A 27898-nucleotide genomic window follows, 5' to 3' on the forward strand; every position below is an offset into this window, starting at 1 on the left:
GCTGAGAGAAGAGAGGGCACCCCCGGGCGCCAGGGTGCATTGTGGGAAGGAGGCGGCAGCGTCCCGGGCGGGCGGGAGGTGCACCAGCGGCAGCGGCGGCGGCGGCGGTAAATCCTCCCGGCCGCTCACAGCACTGTGGAGCCGCGTCCCCAGCCCGGCCTCGGACCGCGGCGCCCCTCCTGCCCCTCGCGGCTTCTCGCCCGCCGCCCCTCCCCCCGGCGCGCCGGCCTTGCCGAGCCGGCCGGCCGGCCTGGCTCCCCTCCCCGGCCCCGACGGGCGGGCGGGCTGCCCTGAGGAGGCGGGGAGGGGAGGGCTGGGCCGGCCGGCGGGTGGGCGACGATGCCGAACTTCTGCGCTGCCCCCAACTGTACGAGGAAGAGCACGCAGTCGGACCTGGCCTTCTTCAGGTTCCCGCGGGATCCGGCCAGGTAAGCGGCGGGCGCCGAGCCGGCAGCCCGGGCCCACCTCTGCGGTGCGCACTGCCAACCGCCCGCTCCGGGGCTGCGTGGGGAGTGGGCCACGGGTCGTCGACCCCAGCCTCGGTCCCAGGTGGGGAACGGGCCTGGAGCAGCCGGCCGGCGAGCGCCCGGGGACCTCGGAGCACGTGCGCCAGCGGGGGCTCGGCGCCGAGGGCACCACCCGAACCCAGAGGCAACTGGGGCGGCGCGCGGGCGGGATGAGCCGGGTTCTCGCCCTGGTTAGCTTGCTGGGTGACCTCGGGCAGGTCGTTTTCCTCTCTAGGCTTTAGTTTCCTCAGCTGTCAAAAGAGGGACTTGGATTCTGCGGTTGTGGTCACCCCAGGGCCCTTCCTTCTTCTTGCCACCACCCCTGGGACGGTGTTTCTTTTTAGTGTCCGGTCACCTTCTTTGATCTCGTCAAGTCACAGTTACTTCCTCCATCGGGCTTGTTCACGGTTCAAATTCTGGCTCTGACCGTTACTCATTGTCTCACTTGGTTAATAATGGGGATAACGGAGGGTAGAGTGGGGGGATACGCCCACAGGCGTGGGAATTGGTATTGAAACCTCTTCCTTGAGTTAACCCACAAGCTCTGGCGTCCGTTTAAAGAGTGATAGAGTAGGGACTGTGATAGTCGGAAGAATTTTCTCTGGCCTCTTCTTGTTCATTCGTTCATTTCAAACCAGTACTTACTATGTGCCGAGCACTAGTGTTAGGTGCTGGAAATTCAGATGTAAATGAGACAGTGTTGCTGCCTGCAGGAAGCTCACAGTCTGTTAAGGAGACATACGGAGGAAGGCGATTATAATATAGCACCCTATTTATTCCACAAATATTTATTGAAGGCCTCCTGTGTGCTAGGCGTTGCTCTGAGCATTGGGAGTATACAGGTGAACAAATCAAAGCCCCTGCTCTCATAAAGTTTACATTCTAGCAGGAAAATAGACAAATAAATATGTAAATACAGTATGTTATATGGTGATAAATACTATGGAGAAAAGGCAAATGGGGGGGTGAGAAACGAGTAGCAGGGGAGACACAATTGCTATTTTAAATAGGGTGGTCAAAGAAGGTCTCACTAAGAAGGAGAATTTGAGCAAAGACTAGAAGTAGGTGAGCAGGCCAACCATGCAGTTACCTAGGAGAAGAGCTTTCTAGTTTGTGGAAACGGTAAATGCGAAGTCAGGGCGTGCATGTTACAGGTACAGCCAGAAGTACATGGACAGTAGAGCTGGTTTAAGGAAGGGAGAAGGGAAAAAATGAGACCAGAAAACTGTATGCATTTGTATAGTGGGAGCAAATTGTGTAGGCCATTGTAGGCCATGTAAAGCACTATGGCATTTATTCTGAGACAGGAAGTCATCCAAGGGTTTAGAGCAGAGAGACTACTTGAAACAGGATGGCTGACTACTTGTTAAATAGGTTGTAGGGAAGCAAAGGCGAGAGCAGGAAGACCAGCTAAAGGCAATTGCAGTAATCCAGGTTAGTAGAGGAGAAGGTGGTAAGCTGTTGTATTTGAGATACATTTTGAAGGTGAAGCCAACAGGATTTGTTAAATGGTTTAGATGGAGGTTGTAAGAGAAAAGGGGAAGAATGGCTCCTTTTTTTAACCTGAGCATTTACTGAGCTGTGGAAGACTGGGAGGAGCAGCTTTGGAGGAGGCATATTAAAAGTTGGTTTGGGACGTGTGAAGTTTGAGAAGCTTGATTGATGTGCAGGAATAGATATTTTTCTTCATACCGTATCCAGAAACGAACTCAGAATGGCCCATATTTAGATCAGTAACCTAAATATTTTAGAGCTAAAACCATAAAAAGATAGTCTGGAATTTAGAGACTTTCAGACTAGAGATTGTAAATATGGGTTGTTCTGAGTTTATAGAGGGTATTTATTTATTTATTTATTTTTAATTTTTTTTTTTTCAATGTTTATTTATTTTTGGGACAGAGAGAGACAGAGCATGAACAGGGGAGGGACAGAGAGAGAGGGAGACACAGAATCGGAAACAGGCTCCAGGCTCTGAGCCATCAGCCCAGAGCCTGACGCGAGGCTCGAACTCACGGACCGCGAGATCGTGACCTGGCTGAAGTCGGTTGCTTAACCGACTGCGCCACCCAGGCACCCCTATAGAGGGTATTTAAAGCCATGCTATGGGGTTAGTAAAGGAGTAGGTCTGAGGATTGAGCCTTGGGGCATTCCTGGTATTTAAAGTTCAAGCCGGTGAGGAAAACTAGCTCAAAGGAGTGAGGAATAGCTGTTGGGTTTTAGGTGAGCAGAGTAGAGGAGCATCCGAATCTGACTGCGCCTTACCCCATTAAGCATTATCTTCCTTTTACCCAAATTGTAGCCCAAGGGCATTCCTGAGAGTTTATTTCATTTGCATAATGAGGGCGCCACTAGTTGATTCTGAACCATAGATCTTTTGTATCCATATACTATAGAGAGTGCTCTTTTCATTACACTCCTTGGGAGTATAGGGGTGTACAGTCTCAAATTTAGAAGTTTTTAGATCTAGTGCCATTGGTCCCCTTTGAGAATCTAAGGTAAAGACTACTGGAGAAAAGACATAGACACAATTTTGCATTCCACTACCAAGGTATTTATGGACCCTTTAGGGGCCCTGTGCGTGCCTGACAGGGGGGTCTTTGTTGAAACACCTCCTGCTTTGTGAAGGGACATTTAAGATGTTGTAAGGGGCCCCTGGGTGACTCAGTCGGTTAAGCGTCTGACTTCGGCTCAGGTCAAGATCTCACAGTTTTTGAGTTTGAGCCCTGCGTTGGGCTCTGTGCTGACAGCTCAGAGCCTGGAGCCTGCTTCGGTTTCTGTCTGTCTGTCTCTCTCTCTCTCTCTCTCTCTCTCTCTCTCTCTCCCCCCCCTCCCCCCCCAACTTGTGCTCTGTCTCCCTCCCACTCTCTCTCTCTCTCAAATATAAATAAAATGTTAAAAAAATTTTTTAAAAATAGATTTTGTAAAGCTTTGGCTCTTGTTTCTTCCTTGTATTGAGTGGAAACATGCCTCCCTATAATTTATGCTTTGGAGATCCTGGTTTTATTCCCAGGGTCACACTGAGCAACTCTGTGCCCTTTTCCGTGTCAGAGCCCTTTAAATATTTCAAGACCAAATTATGAACTTTTCTTAACTCTTTTAACATCTTTATTGAGATAATAATAATGCATATACCACCCATTTAAAATGTATATTAAATGCACTCTTAATATACATTATATTTTAATGCATATTATATATTATTCAGTATATATTATGTTATTAATTTTTAAACATTTGGTAAAATACATAACATAAAATTTGCCATTTTAAGTGTATAATTCAGTGACATTAATTACATTCAGTGTTGTGCAATTACTATCTATTTCCAAAGCTTTCTCCATTACTCCAAGCAAAAACTGTAACTGTTAAGCAATAACTCCTTTCCTCTCCCTTCCCCACCCCCTCATTCATCCCATTTTCAGTCTTTGTGTGTTCTGTGTACTTCATGGAAATGGAATCATATAATTGTTCTCTATATCTGGCTTATTTTAGTGGACATAATGTCATCAAGATCCTAACTTTTTATCTAAACCAAGTCTTCCCATACTAAGGATTTCAAATTCTTCTGTATTTGACAGTTTCTTTTTTACTGTGCCCAGAGTTAATTATAATAAAGTAGTTTTCAGAGGTGTGTATTAAATTACTAACAGTATTTTTAGGGTTATTTATAATTAGTTTTTTTCCTGTAAATGAGTCAGAGAAGGTTGATAAAAGGTGACATTGCTAACCTATTCTTGAAAAGTTAATATTGTTAACTAACAATAAAGATAAATATATTTAATGCTATTAAATAGTACATTTCCCATTTGTTATTTTTGTTAATTTGTTATTTTTTATTTTATTATTATTTTTAAAAGATTTTATTTTAAGTAGTCTCTACACCCAACATGGGGTTCAAACTCAAAACCCTGAGATCAAGAGTCACATGCTCCACTGACTGAGCCAGCCAGGTGCCCGTTTCCCATTTGTTATATTTATAAATTCCATGGACACTCTTATAAACAGCTATTTGAAGTAATTTAAAATTCAAAAGTGTAGTTAATAAAGGGCACAATGTGGAATTTCAAAATATAGTACCTTTTATTGGTTTAGAAAAAGTGGCATTAATGTGCTTTTTATTTTTTTATTTTAGTTTTTTTTTAATAGTTGACACAGTGTTGAACATTAGTTTCAGGTGTACAACCTAGTGATTCAACAAGTCTGTACATTACACTGTGGTCCCACAGCTGTAGCTACCGTCTGTCACCCTGCAGTGCTGTTCTAATACCATTGACTATATTTCCTATACTATACCTTTTATCCACATTACTTATGCATTTTTTTTTAACTATAAAATAATTGAATCAACTCACCTTAGGCAGGTGGTACGGAGAGCATAAATTATTTAAAATTAAATTTTTTTTTGTTTGTTTTTTTCCAACGTTTATTTATTTTTGGGACAGAGAGAGACAGAACATGAACGGGGGAAGGGCAGAGAGAGAGGGAGACACAGAATCGGAAACAGGCTCCAGGCTCTGAGCCATCAGCCCAGACCCTGACGCGGGGCTCGAACTCACGGGCGGCAAGATCGTGACCTGGCTGAAGTCGGACGCTTGACCGACTGCGCCACCCAGGCGCCCCTAAATTATTTAAAATTAAAGTTAAAATTTTATTTATCAAAAAGTTATTTTATTTTTTTAAATTTACATCCGTATTAGTTAGCATATAGTGCAACAGTGATTTCAGGAGTAGATTCCTTAATGCCCCTTACCCATTTAGCCCATCCCCCCTCCCACACCTCTTCAGTAACCCTCTGTTTGTTCTCCATATTTAAGAGTCTCTCATGTTTTGTCCCCCTCCCTGTTTTTATATTAGTTTTGCTTCCATTCCCTTATGTTCATCTGTTGTGTCTTAAAGTCCTCACATGAGTGAAGTCATATGATACTTGCCTTTCTCTAATTTCATTTAACATAATACCCCCTGGTTCCATCCATGTAGTTGCAAATGGTAAGATTTCATTCTTTTTGATTGCCGAGTAATACTCCATTGTGTGTGTGTGTGTGTGTGTGTGTGTGTGTGTGTGTGTGTATCATGTCTTCTTTATCCATTCATCCGTCGTTGGACATTTGGACTCTTTCCATACTTTGGCTATTGTTGATAGTGCTGCTATAAACATGGGGGTGCATGTGCCCCTTCGAAAGAGCAAACCTGTATCCCTTGGATAAATACCTGGTAGTGCAATTGCTGGGTCGTAAGGTAGTTCTATTTTTAATTTTTTGAGGAACCTTCATACTGTTTTCCAGAATGGCTGCATTAGTTTGCATTCCCACCAGCAGCAAAAGAGATCCTCTTTCTCTGCATCCTCGCCAACATCTGTTGTTGCCTGAGTTGGTAATGTTAGCCATTCTGACAGGTGTGAGGTGGTATCTCATTGTGGTTTCGATTTATATTTCCCCGATGATGAATGATGTGGAGCATTTTTTCATGTGTCGGTTGGCCATCTGGATGTCTTCTTTGGAGAAGTGTCTATTCATGTCTTGTGCCCATTTCTTCACTGGACTATTTGTTTTTTTGGGTGTTGAGTTTGATAAGTTCTTTATAAACTTTGGATACTAACCCTTTATCTGATATGTCGTTTGCAAATATCTTCTCCCATTCTGTCAGTTGCCTTTTAGTTTTGCTGATTGTTTCCTTCACTGTGCAGAAGATTTTTATTTTGATGAGGTCCCAGTAGTTCATTTTTGCTTTTGTTTCCCTTGCCTCCAGAGACGTGTTGAGTAAGAAGTTGCTGTGGCCAAGAGCAAAGAGGTTTTTGCCTGCTTTCTCCTCAAGGATTTTGATGGCTTCCTGTCTTATATTTAGGTCTTTCATCCATTTTGAGTTTATTTTTGTGTATGGTGTAAGAAAGTGGTCCAGGCTCATTCCTCTTCATGTCGCTGTCCAGTTTTCCCAGCACCACTTGCTGAAGAGACTGTCTTTATTCCACTGGATATTCTTTCCTGCTTTGTTAAAGATTAGTTGGCCATACGTTTGTGGGTCCATTTCTGGGTTCTCTATTCTGTTCCATTGATCTGAGTGTCTGTTTTTGTGCCATATCAAAAACTTTTTTTTTTTAATGTTTATTTATTTTGAGAGAGAGACAGAGCGTGAGCAGAGGGGGGACAGAGAGAGAGAGACACAGAGTCCAAAGCAGGCTCCAGGCTCTGGCATCAGCACAGACCCCGACACGGGGCTGGAACCCATGAATCACGAGATCATGACCTGACCTGAAATCGGACGCTTAATCAACTGAGCCACCCAGGCTCCCCTAAAGTTAAAAATTTTTTAAACTGCCTAAATCTGGATTGCCCCACGATGGCTTGACTAATGCCAAGGCTTGGCAGGAGCCTGGGGGCAGCTCATAGTGGGGCTCATCCCCAGACTAGGTGAAGGTACAAGGAGAGCTAATGAAATGCTTCTGTTACAGTGAGCTGAGCAATTGAAGCCCTCTTTTTGCTTCTCAGGCAATTAGCTCTAACTCACCCCTGAGGTGGCGAGGTCTTCCAAGGTTTTTATGGCAATTTAATCAAAGTTAATTGAGAGTTGATATACTCTGCCTTGTAAAATGTAGAAGAGTGGTTTTTTTGGGCACTCATGAAGGAGTGCCACAAAGTAAACAACTATTTCATAATGACACTGATGTTATTTGCCTTTTTCTTGCTCATTCTTTCAGGAGTGTGCAGTGGGGTTTCTGAGGGGCTACATAACATAGTAACGTCATTGCTCAGTAAGTTGTATATTGTGTTTTCTAAGTATGATTATATAAATGCCAATGTTTTTAGGCCCTTTCTTGGAAATGAGTGAGATAAGCCTGCCACTTCAAGGGAAACAATTGAAATTCAAGCAGAAATGAGAATTTTGGAGAATTTATAGGCACCACTTTGAGCTTGACAACTCTAAAGCTTTTCTAATGAGATGAGTGGTGACATTGATAAATGTGACTTTTAAAATAAATTGTATAGTAGTCGTTTGCATAACTCACTGAACTGGTCTTTTCCAAATTGACCAATTTGTGATTTTACAAAGACATGCACAGATAAAAGCTCTAGTCAAAGTGTAAGATACACCAAGATGGATTTCAGTGTAATAGAGTGAGAAAGCTCATTGGTCTGGTTTCAGATTCCACATTGCAACTCATCTTTAAGAAACCACCACTTGGGGAGTTTTGGTGTAGTATCAAAGAACATTCACAGTAATATGGGTAAGGGAGGAACATTTTAATTACCTTTTTTAACTGCAGAGCAGTGTGGGGCCAGAGTTTCTTCATATACTTCAGCCAAAACCACATGTGACAACAGATTAAGATAGACATTAAGAAGATTTGCAGAGATGGAAAACAATGCCATTCTTTTGGCTAAACGTTTTTTGTTTTGGAAAATGCAGTTCTCTTTCTTTTTTTCTTCTTTCTTTCTTTTTTAGTTTATTTTAAGAGATAGCATGAGTTGGGGAGGGGGAGAGAGAGAATTCCAAGCAGGCACTGTGGAGTAGAGCCCAGTGCGTGGCTTAAACTTAAGAACCACAAGATCATGACCTGAGCTGAAACCAAGTGTTGGTCACTCAACCGACTAAGGCACCCAGGTACCACAAAATTTTTTAATGAAACAGTTGACTAGTGTTCCTTGAAATATGTTTTTGGAAATGCTGCATTAGTAGAGAACTATCAAAGGGAAAATAAAAAAAAACAAAAAGGCTGAATAGTACTGAAAAGGTGATTAAGATGAAGATAGAAAGTGACCATTGGATTTGGCAGGGTGGAAGTCATTCATAATCTTGAGCAGTTTCAATGGAAAAGGGATAAAGCAGAAGCCTCCTTGGAATTGATTGAGGAAAGAATGTGAGATACAGTGAAAATGGGCTCTAGTTTTGCTATGTAGAGGATCCAAGTTAAGAATTATTTAGAGGAGATATACTAAGGCGTGTTTATGCTCATGGTAATATAGTAGGTTAAATACAGGATGTTGAGAGACCATATACAGAGAGGAAGAGGAGTCTTCCCTGTTTGTGTGTGTGTACATACTCATACACATATGTATACATGCCTGAATCAGAAAAGTTTCCTTCAAGAAATGATCTTTAAGATAAGATCTGAAGGCTGATCTTTGCATAGGCTTTCCTTAGCCAGGGAAGTGAAAAAAGACAAGAAGATACTAGGGTGAATAAACAGCATGGGGAACAACCCTAGGATAGAAGTAATCACAGTGCATGTAAAGAGGCAGAGAGTAGAAGAGTGGTTCGATAAGATTGAAAGGTAGACAAGGTCCAAATTGTTCAGGGTCTTATGACAGGTAAGGAATTGTTTCTTTATCCTAAGAGTCATGAGAAGCCACTAAAGGATCTTAAGCAGGAAAGACATTCTGAAATTGGCTCTTTAAAACGTTTACTCAGCAGGGTTGCCCGGGGCTTAGTTGGTTAAGTGTCTCTCTCTTTCTTTTTTTTTTTTTTTTTTTTTTTTAATTTTTAAAAATGTTTATTATTTGTTTTTGAGAGAGAGAGACAGAGTGCAAGCAGGGGAGGGGCGGGGGGGGGGGGGGTGGGAGACAGAATCCGAAGCAGGCTCTAGGCTCTGAGCTGTCTAGCCAGAGCCCAATGCAGGGCTTGAACCCACGAACCATGAAATCATGCCCTGAGCCGAAGTCAGACGCTTAACTGATTGAGCCACCCAGGCGCCCCCAAATGTCTGACTCTTGATTTCAGCTCAGGTCATGATCTCACCATTTGTGAATTCATACCCCACATCTGGCTTTTTGCCGACAGTGTGGAGCCTGCTTGGGATTCTCTCTCTCTGCCTCTCCCCCACTCATGCTGTCTCTCAAAATAAACTTAAAAAAAAAAAAATCAAACCCCAAAACTTTAAAACATTTACTCTCAGCATGGAGAAGGTGTTAGGTAGAGAAAGGTAAAAGACCAGTTTGGAAGTTAGATGGATTTGGAGAGTCACTTCACCTGCTAAGGGAAAAGGCTATGGAGTCTGGAGTGCATGAACAGTGACAGGGAGATTTAGGGAAGGGGAGACAGTGGTAAATTTGAGAGATAATTATATATGTGCCTAAAAGCATATTAGAGTGTGTGTGTGTGTACGTTTGTGTGTATACACAAACATATGCATGTACATACATGTATATATGTAAAAAAAATTGTCACAAAAACTTTAATAACTTAATTGGTGTAAAACACATGTATGCAGATGATCACCAAATCATAAGTGTGTGGCTTGTTGGATTTTCAGAGTGACGTGTCCATGAAACTTTCACCCAGATTTATATATATTTATATATATCTATCTATATATAACTATATATATAACTATATATCTATATGTAACTATATATATGTATATATATATATATGTATATATAAAACTAATATCCCAAATTCTTTCTCCTCTGAGGCTAAGTCATTATCCCACTCTCCCTAGTCAGAGTCACTGTCTGACTTGACACAATTAGGTTAGTTGGTTACTAAGAATAAGGGACAGAGTGAAGGAATCTTTTATTGATATATGACATATATAGAAAGTGGAAAATTAGTAGACTGGAACGTGATGAATTTTTTTAAATGTTTATTTATTTTTGAGATAGAGAGGGAGACCGAGGATCCCAAGCAGGTTCTGCACTAACAGTGCAGCCCTGATGCGGGGCTCAAACTGACGAACCATGAGATCATGACCTGAGTCGAAATCAAGTCGGTAGTTTAACCGACTGAGCCACCCAGGTGCCCCAGAATTTGATGAATTTTTATAAAATGAATACCCAGGTAATGTTTGAGATATAGAACATGTTTCTACCCAGAGAAACCCATTGGAGATCCAGTGCCTAGAGTTTTTATTGGGATCTGGTCACATAGACACACTCTGCCTAGCGTATACTAAAATTCTAGACTCCCAGAAGGAAGGCAGATGTTCAGTATGAATCATATTGTTTGCACAGTCTAAGCACAATGAGCCACCTTATCAGTTAGGGAAAGTTTTATGTCAGTGTAGGGAACTGCTTGTTAGCCAGATTTCCAGGCACAAGCCAAAAGGCCATCCTTACAAGCAGGCCTTTATGAAGATAGCAGTCTTGGGCCTGCTATATTAAGTTTTTTCCTGCATAATCACCATAGGTGAGTTTTGCCTGTTCTTTTTTTTTTTTTTTTTAAATGGCATCTGATTTCTTTCTTATGTATGTATGTATGTATGTATGTAGTCTCTATACCCAACATGGGGCTTGAACTCACAAGTCACATGCTCTTCCAACTGAGCCAGCCAGGCACCTCAAGTTTTGTCTATTCTTGAACTTTATATAAAAGAAATCATGGCATGTACTCCTGGCTTATTTTGCTCAGCATTATGTTTGTGCGATCTAGCTAGTTCATTCATTTTCATTGCTGAATAGTATTCTGTATACAATAGTATACTACAGTTTATGCTCTTTACTGTTGACAGGCAGTTTTTTCACTTTCTTATCAATCTTTGGTATTATCTCTTTTGCATTGTAGTCATTTTTGCAGGTATGTAGCAATATTTCGTTAGTGGTTTTTATTAGTATTTCCCTGATGAGATTGAGCCCTTTTTTTTCCATGAACATTTTTTTCGTGTGTATTGGCCATCTGGGTAACCAGCTTTTTTTAATGTTTGTTTATTTGGGGGGGCGAGGGAGGGGCAGAGAGAGAGGGAGACAGAATCCGAAGCAGGCATCGTGCTGTCAGCTCAGAGCCTGATACAGGGCTTGAACCCATGAACTGTGAGATCACAATCTGAGCTGAAATCCAGAGTCAGTCACTTAAGCAGTTGAGCCACCCAGGAACCCCGATCTGGATAACCTTTTTATTGTAAGTTACTTTTCCAAGTTTCTTGCCCATTTTTATATTGGGTTGTCAAATTTATTTGTAGGAGTTGTAAAGATATAGTTTGGATATGAGTCTGTTGTTGGATATACGTATCACAGATACCTTCTTCCATTTTGTAGGTTGCCATTTTGCTCTTAAATGGCTTCTTTTAATGAAGAAAAGTTATTAACTTTAAAGTAGACAAATTAGGGAGGCCTAGGTGGCTCAGTCGGTTAAGTGTCTGACTCTGGCTCAGGTCATGATCTCACTGTTCATGAGTTTGGGCCCCGCATTGGGCTCTGTGTTGACAGCTTGGAGCCTGCCTCAGATTCTGTGTCTCCCTCTCTTTGCCCCTCCCTTGCTTATGCTCGCTCGCTCTCTCTCAAAAATAAATAAATAAATATTAAAAAAAATAATAAAGTAGCCAAATTAATTCATCTTTTGGTTTAGAGTTTGTGCTTTCTGTTGCCTTCTTTAAATTATCTTTGTCTTGGCCAAGGTAATGGAGATAGTCTCCTGTGTTATCTTTTAGCAGCTTATTGTTTTACTTCCATAGTTAGATCTACAGTCTACTTGGTATTTATTTTTGTGTATATGATACAGAAGTAGGGGTCAGATTAATTTTTTTCATAGGGCTATTGAATTTACTCAGCACTATTAAATATTTTTTTAAAGTTTATTTTGAGAAAGAGAGGGAGAGAGAATCCCAAGCAGGCTCCACATTGTCAGCATGAAGCTTGATGTGGGGCTGGATCTCACAAACTGTGAGATCATGATCTCAGCTGAAATCAAGAGTTGGACACTTAACCAACTGAGACACTCAGGTGCCCTGACTCAATGCTATTTGTTGTAAAAACAAAACAAAACAAAACAAAAAAATTTTGTCTTTGCTGCTGTGTAGTGCTACCTTAGTCTTAAGTGTCCGTAGCTCTCCATTTTGTTTCATTGTTTTATCCTTGTCCCAATACCACACTGTCTTACTAAGCTTTATAATAAATCTTAATATCTGATAGTGTAAGTCTTTCAACTTTTTTTCTCACAGTTATCTTAACTATTCTTAGTCCTTTGAATTTCTGTATAAAAAGTTTTAGGGGCACCTGGGTGGCTCAGTCGGCTGGGCGTCCGACTTCAGCTCAGGTCACGATCTCGCGGTCCGTGAGTTCGAGCCCCGCGTCAGGCTCTGGGCTGATGGCTCAGAGCCTGGAGCCTGCTTCCGATTCTGTGTCTCCCTCTCTCTCTGCCCCTCCCCCATTCATGCTCTGTCTCTCTCTCTGTCTCAAAAATAAATAAACGTTAAAAAAAAAATTAAAAAAAAATAAAAAGTTTTAGAATTGCCATTTCTCTCTCTCTCTCTCTCTCTCTCTCTCTCTCTCTCTCACTCACACACACACACACACACACACATACACACACACACACAGACAGACATTCAAAGAGACATGCACAAAAGAACTTGTTGGGATTTTGATTGTATTGAATCAGTAAATCAATTTAAGGAAGATTGATATATTTAGAATTCAGTGTACTAATCCATGAATTTATCATTTATTTAAGTTATTTAAAAAATCTTTTCAGTTAGGGGCATCTAGGTGGCTCAGTCGGTTAAGCGTCCCACTTTTGGTTTTGGCTCAGGTCATGATCTCATGGTTCGTGAGTTCAAGCTCTGCATTGGGCTCTGCTCTGACAGCTCAGAGCCTGCTTGGGATTCCCTCTTCCCTCCCCTCCCCTCCCCTCCCCTCCCCTCCCCTCCTTTCTCTCTCTCTCTCTCCTGCCTCTCCCCTCCCACTCGTGCCCACTCTCTCTCTCTCAAAATAAATAAATAAACTTAAAAAAATTTTTTTTTTGTTACAGGTCTTGCACATCTTTCACTAGATTTACTTCTTGGTGTGCTCACTTCGGCAGCACATATACTAGATTTACTTCTTGGTATTTGATGTGGAAGACAAGATGTAGTTAATCGGGCTTTCTGCCCAATCTATTCTTGATTGAATCTGAGTGCTTGTGGTATAGGAAAGCTGTCTCAACTTAGTTCAGAGATCATACAGACAGTAGTATTCTGTATGGAAGGTCTTCAGAGATGTAAGAATTAAACAGCTGTAACAGTATGGCAAATTATTTTATAGTAAGACAGTTTTTATACTAAGTATTTGGATGTTGAAAGATGAAAGTTTATGAAATCATATTGCACAACTGTGCAAAATATTAAAATATCGACATCTTAGGCATCATTGCTGTGCAATAATACTTGGTTGAATGAGAAGCTATACTATTTAGGTGTGGTTTTAGTTTCAGTTAGATAATCAACATTTCACCATGGTTTTACATATTCAGAGTGGAAGGAATTAAGTGTCAGTGTGTGTGTGTGTGTGTGTGTGTAGGTGTGAACTGTAATGTTAAGACATAATATACTATGATGTGATTATAAAATGAATGTGTTTTCAGATTTGTGACTCTTTGTGACAGAATTTTTATTCCTAGAAACTTGAGAAATAAAGGAAAGAAAGATCTAGTTGTAACCTTTAGCAAATTACTTCATATTTCTGTGCCTTCATTTCTTCATCTGCATAAGGGGGATAATGTACCCCTTTTGGAAAGGACATAGAACAGTGTCTGGCTCATAGCAAGTGCTTAATATGCATCATTGTTGTTTTTGTTTTTCTGCAGATATGTAGGTACCAAGAGGGCATGGACTTGGTCTGTTCATTATCTTCAACACCTTCTGTGTGCTAGATTGTGTAGGAACAATCCCTGTAGTCCTGGAGCTTACAATCTACGTATCTTACAGTCTGTACATATTGTAGATAATAAATTATGTTCATAATAAGGCAAATTAACACAGGCATCATGCTCCTGTAAGAAACTGTAATTATTTATAAAACATCTATTTACTAATTTTTTGCAATGACATTGTTGTTTCATAACCTTATTTTTTTTTTTTCAACGTTTTTTATTTATTTTTGGGACAGAGAGAGACAGAGCATGAACGGGGGAGGGGCAGAGAGAGAGGGAGACACAGAATCGGAAACAGGCTCCAGGCTCCGAGCCATCAGCCCAGAGGCTGACGCGGGGCTCGACTCACGGACCGCGAGATCGTGACCTGGCTGAAGTCGGACGCTTAACCGACTGCGCCACCCAGGCGCCCCTCATAACCTTATTTAAGTTGAAGTTCCGAGGGAGTGTGTTAGGCTGTTGACTTCATGGTTGTGCAACTTTTGCTTGAACTACTGATAATTGATTCCTCTCTGGTGCTAGGATGTGCTGAGAATTGAAAGACTCAGGTTTAAGTTCTAGTTTTGCTGCTGATTTTGTACATGACTCTGAGCAAGTTATTTCTTAATCTTGTCTATAATTGAATGTATTAAATGATTTCTAAGGTTTCTTCCAGCTCTCATTTTGTTTTCAGTCATCTTCTCCAAATTACATCATGTTCTGCAGGTAGAAGGGAGCAGGAGTCCATTGTCTATAATATTTATTTGTCTTATAACTGAATACTAAAATTTATTTATTTAAAAAAGATTTTTTTTTTCATGTTTATTTTTGAGAGAGACAGAGAGACAGAGCATGAGCAGGGGAGGGGAAGAGAGAGAGGGAGACACAGAATCCTCAGCAGGCTCCAGGCTCTGAGCTGTCAGCACAGAGCCTGACTTGGGGCTCGAACCCACGAATCACGAGATCATGACCTGAGCTGAAGTCGGACGCTCAACCGACTGAGCCACCCAGGTGCCCCTGAATACTGAAATTTAAACGGTGAGCTCATATTTCATAATTGGTTTTATTTTGGTTTTATTTATAGGTGCCAGAAGTGGGTGGAGAATTGCAGGAGAGCAGACTTAGAAGATAAAACACCTGATCAGCTAAATAAACATTATCGATTATGTGCCAAACACTTTGAGACCTCTATGATCTGCAGAACTGTAAGTAATAGAAGGGCTTGGGGTTTTTTTGTTTTCTCTGTCTCTCATTCACTCAGTATCTGGTTGGCAGTGTAAATCTGTATCTGTTAATGTTGGAGTGTATTCTTATATCCTGCCACTTTTTTTTTTTTTTTTTTTTTTAAAGATGAAGACCAATTTGGAGCTGAATAGTATCTAATTTGTTCTTAAAAGCCTGGTATTTTTTTTTAACCCCTCTGTTTCTGATGCCCCATTACTACTCAACAGAGGTTGCCCTTTTTACATTTCTTATGCAGCCTTCAGAAAATTTCATTTTTTTATTTTTAATTTTTTAAAGAAAATTTTAGATGATTATAAAAGTGTTTGTTTAAGGTAAAGTTTGTGTTTTTATTTGGAGCAGATTCTCCAGAGCTTTTTTTATGAGTGAAATCTTTATCAAGAAATGGAGCTCTTTGTTTTCATGTTTTTGTATGTACTGGTAGAACCAACCCTTAATTTTTATGTGCAAGTTACAACAAGAAGAAAATTGTATACTTAATGTGAAAAATAATTTCTTTCAATAATTTGCAATTTCGTATCAAACCTGGATCTCTCAAGCTTACTTCTGTTAACTATGTGAATTTGGCCAGGTCACTTTCCCTTCTGGGTCCCGAATTCTAATAAGAAGATTAAACCAGATAATTTCTGAAATCTAAGATTTTTAACCCTCTGTGATTCTGTTATTGCTATGACTTAGACAAACAGGGCAGATTTGATTGAAATGAAGCAGATTTGAGACACTTAAACTAGGGAGACAGTTTTGTTAAATAATATCTTCTTATTTAGGTGTAACTAATGTATCATCTCAGATATTGGGATAGACATAAACTTGATTTGAAGATACACTATATATTGTTATGCAGCAATTTATTTTGATATTTTTTTCAGATACATTTTGCAGAGGCATCAGAAAACTAAAGAATGATTGGGTTATTTTATTTCTCAAAATTAATTGAAGCAGATACTTGTGAAGTCATTGGGAGGTGAGCCAATTCCGGTTCAACAGTTTAATCACAAATATTTGAGGGATATTTTTGCCTTGTTTTGTTAAGAGGGTAATAATGATCAACCAAAATAGGGGATTTTGTATGTGTAAAAGGCAAACTACTTTTATGTTCTTGACATTAAGTAAAAATATCCCAAATTATTATTTTAAATACACAAGCCATAATGCATTTTTATTTAATAATAAATATGGTCTCTTAATTACATAATTCCAATCAGATTGTTGTGAGACATGTAAAATTGTAGTTCACTCATATTCTTGTTTAGTCAGAGCATAGGACAGAAAGATGAGCTATTTTTGCTTTTTAAATTTCCACAAGATTCTTAAATCTTGAATAAATTAATGCAAATGCGAGAAAATGTTCTCTCTACACATGATATCTGTATCTAAATGTTTGAGAGTTTTGACTTCATTAGTTGGCATTGAAGGTCTCATCAGTAAACATTCATGGCTAGTTCCACTGAAGCCAGATACTATCCTTGATGCTAGAGTAAGGTCACTGCTTTATGCTCAAACCTTAATTCAGCAGTTGAAGATTAAATCTTGATACTGAGTTAAAACTATCCTGCACATAAATTGAAAATAGCTCTTTTTGGAATGCATACTTATAAATAAATATTTCTAAATAGTAACATGTTTTTAATTCATGTTCTGTTTTTCGGTCTGTAATTTGGTTTGCAGCAAATTGATGTGAATTTAAGAAATTCATTAAGAATGTTTTATCCCTCCTTATTTAATAATTGGTAAGATATCAAGAGTGGACTGTATATGTTTATGTCTGTTGTGACATGTTTGCTAAGTGGGAAAGATGAGATGTTTAGGGTATAGTATAGTTTTTGCTCCCTTCAGTGATTGTGTCACTGATCAATCTCTGATTCAGACTTCCTAATAGACTCAGGATAATTGGCCCAGCACTAGAAGCTGAGTGGCATTGAGAAATAGATTTTCTTTTTGTTTTTTATGAGGTATGGGGGTGATCTAGAAAATGAATCTGAATAGAAGTACTTCCCAAATGTGTTTAACAACTCTTTAGATAAAACTTGAGATAGTGTGTTCCCTTTAGTTATATATTTTTTCTTCATATCATCCTAATCTTCCTTCTCTGGATGAAAAAATATAGATAGGAGTTGTTATTTTTGTTTGGCATATACTTTGAACATGCTTTAATAATCAGCTTTGAAATAATTGCTGCTCCCAAGAAAGCTCTTTATTTCTTTTATTTTTCTTAAAGTTTATGTATTTTGAGAGAGAGAGGTGAGGGGCTTGGGGGGAAAGGCAGGGAGAAAGAGAATCCCAAGCAGGCTCTGCACTGTCCGCACAGAGCTTGACCCAGGGCTCAAACTCATGAACTGTGAGATCATGACCTGAGTCGAAATCAAGAGTCGGACGCTTAACTGACTGAGCCCCTCGGGTGCGCCCAAGAAAGCTTTTTAAAAAGAAGAGTATTTTGTCTTTATCAGTGCAGATCTGTGAAGAAATTAAAAGACATTGTTTCTTTGACTAGCTGGGGTGAACATATGCAGTTATTTATCTGTTACTCTTCCTGTTAATAAAATTCTTGTCCCTACCCGACCTCTGGGTTGGCTGCTGAAGACTGTCAACATCTAAGTATGCATCTAGCGTCTAGCCAGGTTGGATTAGGTTAACGGGAATTAGGATAGAGAATGGTCATCCTTCAGTGATAAGAACATTAGAATTAGAAATTTAGAAATACCTAGTTTAGTGTTTGCAGAAATATGATTATATATATCATGGTATAAATGAATTCAAGTGGCACATGAATCAGTTTTTATTTTAGGAATTTCACAATATGTGTTAAAAATACAGCTCATGAAAATCATTATTTTATAGTTTTTATTGCTTAAGACAATGCTGACTTAAAAAGTCAGTGGATAATGTGAGAGTGCAGATGGTGGTATGCAAGTATTATCATTAGTATGTGAATAATTTCAATTTGGGAAATATGGTCTAGTTCAACACTAGAAATTTATTCAGAAGAGGCAACTGAGGCCCAGAAAGGGAAAGTATTTGGCTAGGATCTCACAGTGAGTAACTGGTAGAATTTGGACTAGTTCCTAGGTCTCCTGGGTCCCACCAGTCCATCGTACCTTGATACTTCTCAGTAATAGTAGTGAAAAGTGGATAGAACCACGGGGAAAGTAGGGAAGAATTAAGAACATAGAAAGGGATAGATTGAGAAACTCTTGTGCCTGCTGTAGATTTGGTGGGCTCATGGAAGAGCTAAACAGTGAAGTAGCTGGGAGGATGAATTAGAAATATATATGCAAAATGCAAATATATCTTATTTTTTATGCTTACCATGAACTTCGTTCCTTAATTTAAAATAGTAAGATTGCCAGAAGGGCAAAAACAAAAAGAGTTAGAAATAATACCTGATCTGGACGGACATCATCATTCTGCAAGTCTCTACACTTTAGAGCTGGAGTTGAAGGAGTACTGGGGAAGTCATTAACATAGCATTTTCTTTATGTGTAATACATTCTTAAGGACTGTCTCTGAATTAACACATTTTTCTTTTTCAGAGTCCTTATAGGACAGTTCTTCGAGATAATGCAATACCAACAATATTTGATCTTACCAGTCATTTGAACAATCCACATAGTAGACACAGAAAACGAATAAAAGAATTGGTATGTCAAATGTGCTTTTGGCTTTCCCACCCCCCGTAATACTGTGAAATCAAATATAGATGCATTCATCTTAAAATTGAACCCAAGTTACTCTCTATTTCCGAAGGTAACATGGGAAATAAATGCTGTGGTTATTATTGAAGAAGGATGGATGTAAGATGATTAGTGTTTAAATTGGAAAATCGTTCTCAAATTTAGCCAGTTGATACTCATTGACTTGGGCCAAAGTGTGCTGTTAATTATAGGCCACTAGCACATTCCCTTCCTGGGAACAAAACAAAACACTACCTTTTCTTTTGTAGTGAGGAAAGTGGAACTGAGGGATATTTCCAGAATTCAGGACAAAGGGATAAAGAAAGGGAAAGTATGAAAGTTAAGACATGGATACTTTTACCTAGAGATAATGGTTCCGTCACTATTAAGTACTGACAGTGTCAGAAAAAGCTTTTAAATCTCTGTTTATGGCATCGTTTATGCATGTTTTCATGTTCCGTTGATACCCTTTAGTTCTAATAATTGAAACCTACCACTTTTTGTTGATATTAGGTGAACAAAATTAAATTAATCAAGGCTCTTCAGTCCATGACTTTCTGCCATCATTGCCACCAGCAAGACCCTTATTTTGTTTATTATTTTTTCTCTTCCTTCCACTATTACCATTCCCATTTTCTCCCCCTCCTTTTGGTATCCATGTTAATGTATTTAATATTTGTCATTTTAGTCTACCTACTGTGTGCTTTTTTAAGACAACATTTATCTCATTTTCCTCATTTTTTCTTTGTTTACCTTTCATATTTAGATCTTTGATCCATTTGGGCTTTGTATGTATGGTGTTCAGTAGAGATCTAATTTTATTTTTCTCCTTATAGAGAATCAGTTTTCTCCATATCGTCTGTTAATCTGTCCTTTCCTTCACTGGTTTTAAGGTGCCACCCCTGTCATATACCAAGTTTCCATATATGCACAGTGTTTCTGGGAGCTCTGTTCTGTTTATTGGAAAATGTGTTTGTTCACATATGTACCACCGTTCACAACAGTACCACATATGTACTGCTTTTATTACCATGGCTTTATAATTTATCTTACTTGCAAATACAGTGGTTTCTTAACTCTTCTTTTTCAAAATTGTCTTAGCTACTTGTGGATCTTTATTCCGTCATATGAATTTGAGATTTCGTCCAGTTCTTCTAGAAATTGCATTGGGATTTTCAACACAAATGCTTTGGATTAACATCTTAAAATATTAATTGGTCCCACCCATAAACAGAAAAAAATAGCTTTCAGGTAACAGCAGCCATTGACCAGACTAAATACTAGTTCTTTGAATACACTATTAACATACTTTAAGGAGTGCAGAAAGTCAAAAATTTGAAAAAACTTTAGGGTTTTTGCTGCAGTTTTGTAAAAGAGAACAATGTGTACATTCCTTAAATTACTTCCTAAATACATTATGGCTTTTGTTGGTATAGGTTATGTATTCTGGTTGAGATTGTTTCCAGCAATTTTGAAGAACTAATTTTGGTTAATTCCTACTAGTCTTTGGAGTTTTCTATGAAGTTGATTTTATCATCTCCAAATAAGGACAAATTTGCCTCCTCTAATCCTCATAATTTTAATTTTTTCTTTTGCTTGTGTTACTGTTTAGTCAGGATCCTGAGAAGTGCTGTGTTGAACAGTCCCAGTAATGTCACAGATGATATGCTTGCCTTGTTGCATTAAGTGTGATGTTTGTTGCTGATACTGTTAAAGAGGGTTTTTTGGGTTTCTTTTATTTGAGACAGTGTGTGTTAGTGAGGAGAAGGGCAGAGAGAGTCTTAAGCAGTCTCTTTGCTCAAGATGGAACCCAATACAGGGCTCAATCCCATGACACTGGGATAATGACCTCAGCCAAAATCAAGAGTCTGACACTCAACTGACTGAGCCACCCAGGTTCCCCTGATACTGTTTTTATCAAGTTAAGGAAATTCCTTTCATTCCCTTTTAGTCCTCATATTCCGAATTTTTATCATAACTTGTTGAACTTACCAAAAGCTTTAACTGCATCTATTGAGTAGAAAAATTCAGGTTTTTTTAATGTAGCGAATAGCTCATGGATTTCTGGTGTTGAACCATCTTTGCATTCCTGTGATGAACCCTAACTGATTGCATTATCTCTCTTCATTTGTTTGATTTAGTTGGTTGATATTTTATTTAGGATTTTGCATTTATAAGTGTTGTCCTGTAATTTTCTTTCATTGTACTCCTCTTATCCACTTAATGATGTCAGGGTTCTATTAGCCTTATAAAATTAGTTGGATAGTTTTCCTTTTCTCTCAGATTTTCTGGAAAAACTTGTATAAGGTATATACTCTCTGCTCATGAAAGTTAAACATAAAACCATCAGAGTGCTTGGGGTGGGTGAGGGAATATTTTGTTTGCAATTTTGATTCATTTATTGGTTTTCTCTTGTATTTCATTTGTTTTTAAGAACTGCATATAGGATTTTGGAGCGCTTGTGTTTTTCTGACCCTAAGATTATTTAAAAAAATTTTTTTTAATGTTTGTTTTTTAGAGAGAGTGACGGAGGGAGGGAGAACTAGCAGGGGAGGGGCAGGGGGAGACACGGAATCCGAAGCAGGCTCCAGGTTCTGAACTGTCAGCACAGAGCCAGACATGGGCTCGAACCCATGAACTGTAAGATCATGACCTGAATCAAAGTCGGACGCCTAACTGACTGAACCACCCAGGCATCCCTGATCCTAAAATTATTTTAATATTGTTTGCAAGGAAATCAGTTAGTATTATCAATGATTGTTGCATTGTGATTTATTTGGTTTCATCTTGATTTGAGAGATTTATTTTTTGGCTCTTTTTCTGACTTCTTGAATGTTTAGCTCATATTTTTATGTATTCACAGTTGTAAATGTCTAAGTGTGTTTTAGCTGTATCCCATAATTATAGACATGTAGTGTTTTTGTTGATTAGTCAGGAGTGTTTTGTAAATTCCCCTGTTCCTTTAACATAGGGTTATTTTTGTTTTTAGTTTCCAGGCATGGGTTTATTTTTTAAAACCATTTTGTAGCTTTTATTTTGTAATATTAAGTTATTAATAATTCATGGAGTATATATGTAGTCTGTGTGATATTGATTCTTTCTAGTTTTTGCATTTGTTATTTCTATTGAAGTCTGATGCTAGCCTAATTCTTGTTACTTTTTAGATGATTTGCTTTTCTCCCTCAAAGTCTTTAGTATTTTTTCTTTATATTTGACATTTTTAATTTTGCTAACCTGTGTCTAGATGGTTTTTTAGTTATCCAGACTGACACCTTTAAGTTCTGAGAAATCCTCAGTTTTTATTTCTTCATACATTTCTTTCCCTCTATTTATTTATTTGTTTTTCTGGGATGTCTCCTAGATGAATGGTGACACACCCCTGTATTTTTCCACATCAGCTCTCTTCTTAGCCCTACGTACCAGGAGTGAGGAGCTCAGCCACTTCCCATCCTCCAGCTACCATTTCCCTATATTCTGCCCCTTGGGAACCTCAAATACCTTAATGCAGACATACTCTTATAGGTTTGCCATCCTTGTAACTGTAGCTCATGGGATAAGGAGGGAATGTTCTAGATGGGCTAGCCTGCTGATGTTTCTTGTTATCAGTATCATGTTCCTATGCTGCCTAGCAGGTACCCTTCTAACTCAAGCTGTCACTGGTAGTGCTCCTTGCCTGCTCCTGAATAGTAATGGGGTGGTTTGTGGTTTAAGCATTGCAGTGGGTTAGAGGAAGAGAAAGGACATAACTGGAAAGTTCTTCCTCAGTTTAATCCTGTATGTACTTGGCCCTCTATGCTGTATGCATCCATTTCTCTTCCATACTGGTACTGTGTTACTTTCTGCTTCCCAGGGAATTCTCACAGCTTTTGTGTTAGGTTCTGGGATCCAGCAGCTCTCTCTTATGTGGCATCCCCCAGGAACAAATTGGAGGGGACATGATTTGTGACCCCTTGGATTTGACGCCAAGCATCATCCTGTACTTTCATGCCTTTTATTAGCTTTCAAACACTTGTAACCCAAAGTTAAGTTGATTTAAGTATAAAGTAAGTTAAGCGATGTATTCTTTCTCCTCAGTGTTTTTTAAAAAACTTAAATAAATAAAGTTTGTTTATTTGTTTTGAGAAAGTGAGAAAGCGGGGAGGGCAGAGAGAGAATCCGTGCTCTCAGCATGGAGCTGGCGCACGAACCCGGAGAGCATGACTTGAGCCAAAATCAAGAGTAGGATGCTTAATGGAGTGAAGCACCCAGGCACCCTGTCTCCTCTAGTATTTTATTATGAGCTTGGAATCATTAGTAAATTATTTTTCTGGTTTTTCTGTCATTTCTATGTTTGAAGAATGTATTCATTGTAAGGAATTTATGCTTTCGAAGGAATTAAATTTGAGTCACAGTATGCTTTTTACTTATGAATCTACAGTGATGTGCTAGAGTTCAGTTTTCTTAAAGGTGTTTTTTTTTTTTTCTTCTTCTTTTTTCTTGTCACTTAGAGTGAAGATGAAATCAGGACACTGAAACAGAAAAAAAGTAAGTGATAGTGTTAATGACTGAACTTCTGAATGCCTTTTAAAAAGGCCTTGACCTGGTAAGGACAAATAAATATGTTTTATGTCCAAAACCTACCGTGAGAGTGATGTAAGAGTGTGGTAGGCATTTTCCTGTGGTCTGGAATTGTCTGTGAGACAGAAGTCTTAGTTTAGTTTCTTGATTGAGTGCTACTGTGCCATGTACTTGGCCGCTTCCCTACTAGCTGTGCTCTTGGTGTGTGGTGGGGTGGCAGGCACACAGTGTCCCTGTGGAGGGAAGGAAAGGCAGCAGTAAAGGACAAGAGCAGAATCTTTGTCCACCCGATGTGTGGTGCATCATAAGTTCTTGATAAATGTTTAAGGAAAAGTGCTTTGAGGACACTTAGCCTAATAGAGAGTAGGAGTCACAGTAGCCTTTCTGCAGGTGCTGATGCCTGACCTGTGTCACCAAAGGATGAGGGCTAGTCGTTGTTTTTGTTTTTGTCTATTACTACTATTATTCTTCCTTCTCGGTCTCCTCCTCCTACTGTGCTATTATTATTTTTATTAACATAACTGTTGATGTTAAGTCTTTAGGTGCTTTACTTAGTTCATTTAATCCTGACAGTAGTCCTGAGGGAGTCAGGCAAAGGAGGGAGATGTATTCTGCGCAGAAGTAGAGTAGCTTGAAACAGGGTGCCTGATTTGGAGAATTATACTCATTTTGTTGTTAGAGCTTCTAATATCCTATGATGATTAGAAAATGAACCTAGAGGGGACCACAGGGTCTAGGACTTGCAAGGTTGTGTATATGACTATGGGCAGGACACTAACCTCAGAGGCTCAGTTTTTCAATCCACGTACAAAGAGATTTGGCTAATACTTCTAGTAGTCTATTATTTGCCCTAAAAATTGTGTCAATATACCTTATGTTATGTTGGCTTATATAATTCTCATCTCCCATATTAAAGTGTAGCTTAATGATTTCATAGAAATTGCATTAGCATGGACCTTGGAACCAGACAGGTTTGGATTTGAATTTCACCTTCATCCTTTTAACTACATCTGTGACCTTGGGCAATTATTTACTTTCCTCATTTGTCAAGCGGGATTGATAGCACCTGCCTATAGAGGGAGTAATGTGATACATATAAAATGCCAACACAGTGCTTCAATAAATATTAGTTCTCTTCCTCTTTTTCCTGAGGGCACAGACCGTTACTGGTCTGGACGTGTTTTATGTGACGTGCCTTGTTAAGTTTGTAAGAAATCGTTCCTCTCTTATATGTAACATTTACATGTAGGATTAAAATCTCTGTATACAGTTTTTGTCTCCACTAGAGTGTGTCTTATTTTAACCTCTGTATCCTAGTCTGTGGTCCAGTAGGTACGTTGTGAATGTTGAATGGATGAGCTCCTGAATTTAAATATTTAACCAATCAAAAACATGATTTTTTTTGTTTGTATCATTCCTCATGAGCCTGTTTATAAAATTGATTCTTTGTTTTCCAGTTGATGAAACTTCTGAACAGGAACAAAAACATAAAGAAATAAACAACAGCAATGCTCAGAACCCCAGTGCAGAAGAAGGGGGTGAAGAACAGGATGAAGACATTTTACCTCTAACCCTTGAAGAGAAAGAAAACAAAGAATACTTAAAATCTTTATTTGAAATTTTAATTCTAATGGGAAAACAAAACATCCCTCTGGATGGGCATGAAACTGATGGACTCCCAGAGGGTCTCTTTACCCCGGATAACTTTCAAGCACTCCTGGAGTGCCGGATAAATTCTGGTGAAGAGGTTCTGAGAAAGCGCTTTGAGACAACAGCAGTTAACACATTGTTCTGCTCGAAAACACAGCAGAAGCAGATGCTAGAGATCTGTGAGAGCTGCATTCGGGAGGAAACCCTCAGGGAAGTGAGAGACTCCCACTTCTTTTCCATCATCACTGACGATGTAGTGGACATAGCAGGAGAAGAGCACTTGCCTGTGCTGGTGAGGTTTGTTGATGAGTCTCATAACCTGAGAGAGGAATTTGTGGGCTTCTTGCCTTATGAAGCTGATGCAGAAATTTTGGCTGTGAAATTTCACACCACGATAACTGAGAAGTGGGGATTGAACATGGAGTATTGTCGTGGCCAGGCTTACATTGTGTCCAGTGGATTTTCTTCCAAAATGAAAGTTGTTGCTTCTAGGCTTTTAGAGAAATATCCCCAAGCTGTCTACACACTTTGCTCTTCCTGTGCCTTAAATATGTGGTTGGCAAAATCCGTGCCTGTTGTGGGAGTATCTGTTGCATTAGGAACCATTGAGGAAGTCTGTTCTTTCTTCCATCGATCTCCACAACTGCTTTTAGAGCTTGACAATGTCATTTCTGTCCTCTTTCAGAACAATGAGGAAAAGGGTAAAGAACTCAAGGAAATTTGCCATTCTCAGTGGACAGGTAGGCACGATGCTTTCGAAATTTTAGTGGACCTCCTACAAGCACTTGTTTTATGTTTAGATGGTATAAATAGTGACACAAACATTAGATGGAATAACTATATAGCTGGCCGAGCGTTTGTACTCTGTAGTGCAGTAACAGATTTTGATTTCGTCGTTACCATTGTTGTTCTTAAAAATGTTCTATCTTTTACAAGAGCCTTTGGGAAAAATCTCCAGGGGCAAACCTCCGATGTCTTCTTTGCAGCCAGTAGCTTGACTGCAGTACTGCATTCACTGAATGAAGTGATGGAAAATATCGAAGTTTATCATGAATTTTGGTTTGAAGAAGCCACAAATTTGGCTACTAAACTTGATATTCAGATGAAGCTCCCTGGGAAGTTCCGCAGAGCCCAGCAAGGTAACCTGGAATCTCAGCTAACCTCCGAGAGTTACTATAAAGAAACTCTAAGTGTTCCAACAGTGGAACACATTATTCAGGAACTGAAAGATATATTCTCAGAACAGCACCTCAAAGCTCTTAAATGCTTATCTCTGGTGCCCTCTGTCATGGGACAGCTCAAATTTAATACATCGGAGGAACACCATGCTGACATGTACAGGAGTGACTTACCCAACCCGGACACACTCTCAGCTGAGCTGCATTGTTGGAGAATCAAGTGGAAACACAGAGGGAAAGATATAGAGCTTCCATCCACCATTTATGAAGCCCTGCATCTGCCAGACATCAAGTTTTTTCCTAATGTTTATGCATTGCTGAAAGTCCTATGCATTCTTCCTGTGATGAAGGTTGAGAATGAACGCTATGAAAATGGGCGAAAGCGTCTCAAAGCATACCTGAGGAACACTTTGACAGACCAAAGGTCAAGTAACTTGGCTTTGCTTAACATAAATTTTGATATAAAACATGATCTGGATTTAATGGTGGACACCTATATCAAACTCTATACAACTAAGTCAGAGCTTCCTACAGATAACTCAGAAACCATTGAAAATACCTAGGAGACTTTTAAAGTAGGCTTTCTCTTATGTTTGATATTTGGAAAAATCTGTAAGAAATTTGAAAACATCTTACGGAAAAGCTGTCAGGTATACGTAGGCCACTTAATCACTGAATATCTTGACCTGTTGACCTCCCATTGAGTACATTAGCCATTGATAATCTGCCTATTTAAATGGCCCCCGTTTGAACTCTTATGCTTTGGAGACATAACTGTTCTTCCAGAAGATAGCGTTGAAAGTGCCACATTACATTTCTGTGGGATCTCTGCTAATGGCACTTTGGAATTGTTTTAGTTAAGTCATTTTAGACATAACATTTATTATCACTGGATCCAGTTGTCGGGTATTGAGTTATCAGTTCTTAGAAGAAATAGATTTGGAAGAGGTGTGGGAGAAAGGAATATATTTTATAGAATGTTACAGTGAAGCTCATGAGTGACCTGGAGTGTTAAGTATGTTAAAAATCTGTAATGGAGATTTAAGGGAGTTATCAGACAGCTAGAGAGAGAGAGAGAATGGAAAACATGTGAGCTTGCAAGGATTTCAGTGTAGATTTTGTCTTTATCAAACGAACTTAAAAGAACAAGTTACAGTTAGAGTTTGAATGGGCTAGCCTGCCATTGTCGGTCCACATTGGGTTGTTGCTGTTTACATTCCTTTGTTGAGCCTACATCTTCATAAGCTTTTTAGCAGGTATTTGTTGAACACCTCTGTTTCATGGTCAAGACAGGATCAGAGGCCGTGGATACTGACAACTGATTTGTCTGTTTTCCTCTGTCTTTTTCCATGACTGTATCTACTGCCTTGTCTTGATTTCTAAACAAAACCTGGAAAACCTACAAAAATAAGTGTTTTGTGGTTTACCTAGGAATAATACAGAAAATATTACTGTTATTTTTGGTGAAGAAAATCAATTTTGTATAGTTTATTTCAACCTAAATAAAATGTGAATTTTGTTTAAAGTTCAGGCACATTATTTTTGGTGGGGACAAAACAGA

The 27898-nt window shown here is 39.2% G+C and overlaps 1 protein-coding gene across 6 annotated transcripts; it reads left to right on the forward strand.

The window, feature by feature from the left end:
* The first annotated feature begins 32 nt into the window (after positions 1 to 32).
* THAP12 (THAP domain containing 12) lies at positions 33 to 27862 on the forward strand. 6 transcript variants are annotated; one of them, XM_047879213.1, is made up of 5 exons: positions 44 to 428; positions 15124 to 15244; positions 18812 to 18919; positions 23440 to 23476; positions 24967 to 27862. In XM_047879213.1, the coding sequence occupies exons 1-5, from the start codon at positions 340 to 342 to the stop codon at positions 26898 to 26900; spliced, it is 2289 nt and encodes a 762-aa protein (XP_047735169.1). In that variant the 5' UTR covers positions 44 to 339; the 3' UTR covers positions 26901 to 27862. The 6 variants fall into 6 exon arrangements, with proteins under 6 accessions (XP_047735174.1, XP_047735173.1, XP_047735170.1 ...); XM_047879218.1 differs by lacking the exon at positions 23440 to 23476 and having other exon boundaries at positions 33 to 428; positions 24967 to 25095; XM_047879217.1 differs by lacking the exon at positions 24967 to 27862 and having other exon boundaries at positions 35 to 428; positions 23440 to 23499.
* The last annotated feature ends 36 nt before the right edge of the window (positions 27863 to 27898 follow it).

The sequence above is a fragment of the Prionailurus viverrinus genome, chromosome D1 (assembly GCF_022837055.1).
Source record: "Prionailurus viverrinus isolate Anna chromosome D1, UM_Priviv_1.0, whole genome shotgun sequence".
Lineage (NCBI taxonomy): Eukaryota > Metazoa > Chordata > Mammalia > Carnivora > Felidae > Prionailurus > Prionailurus viverrinus.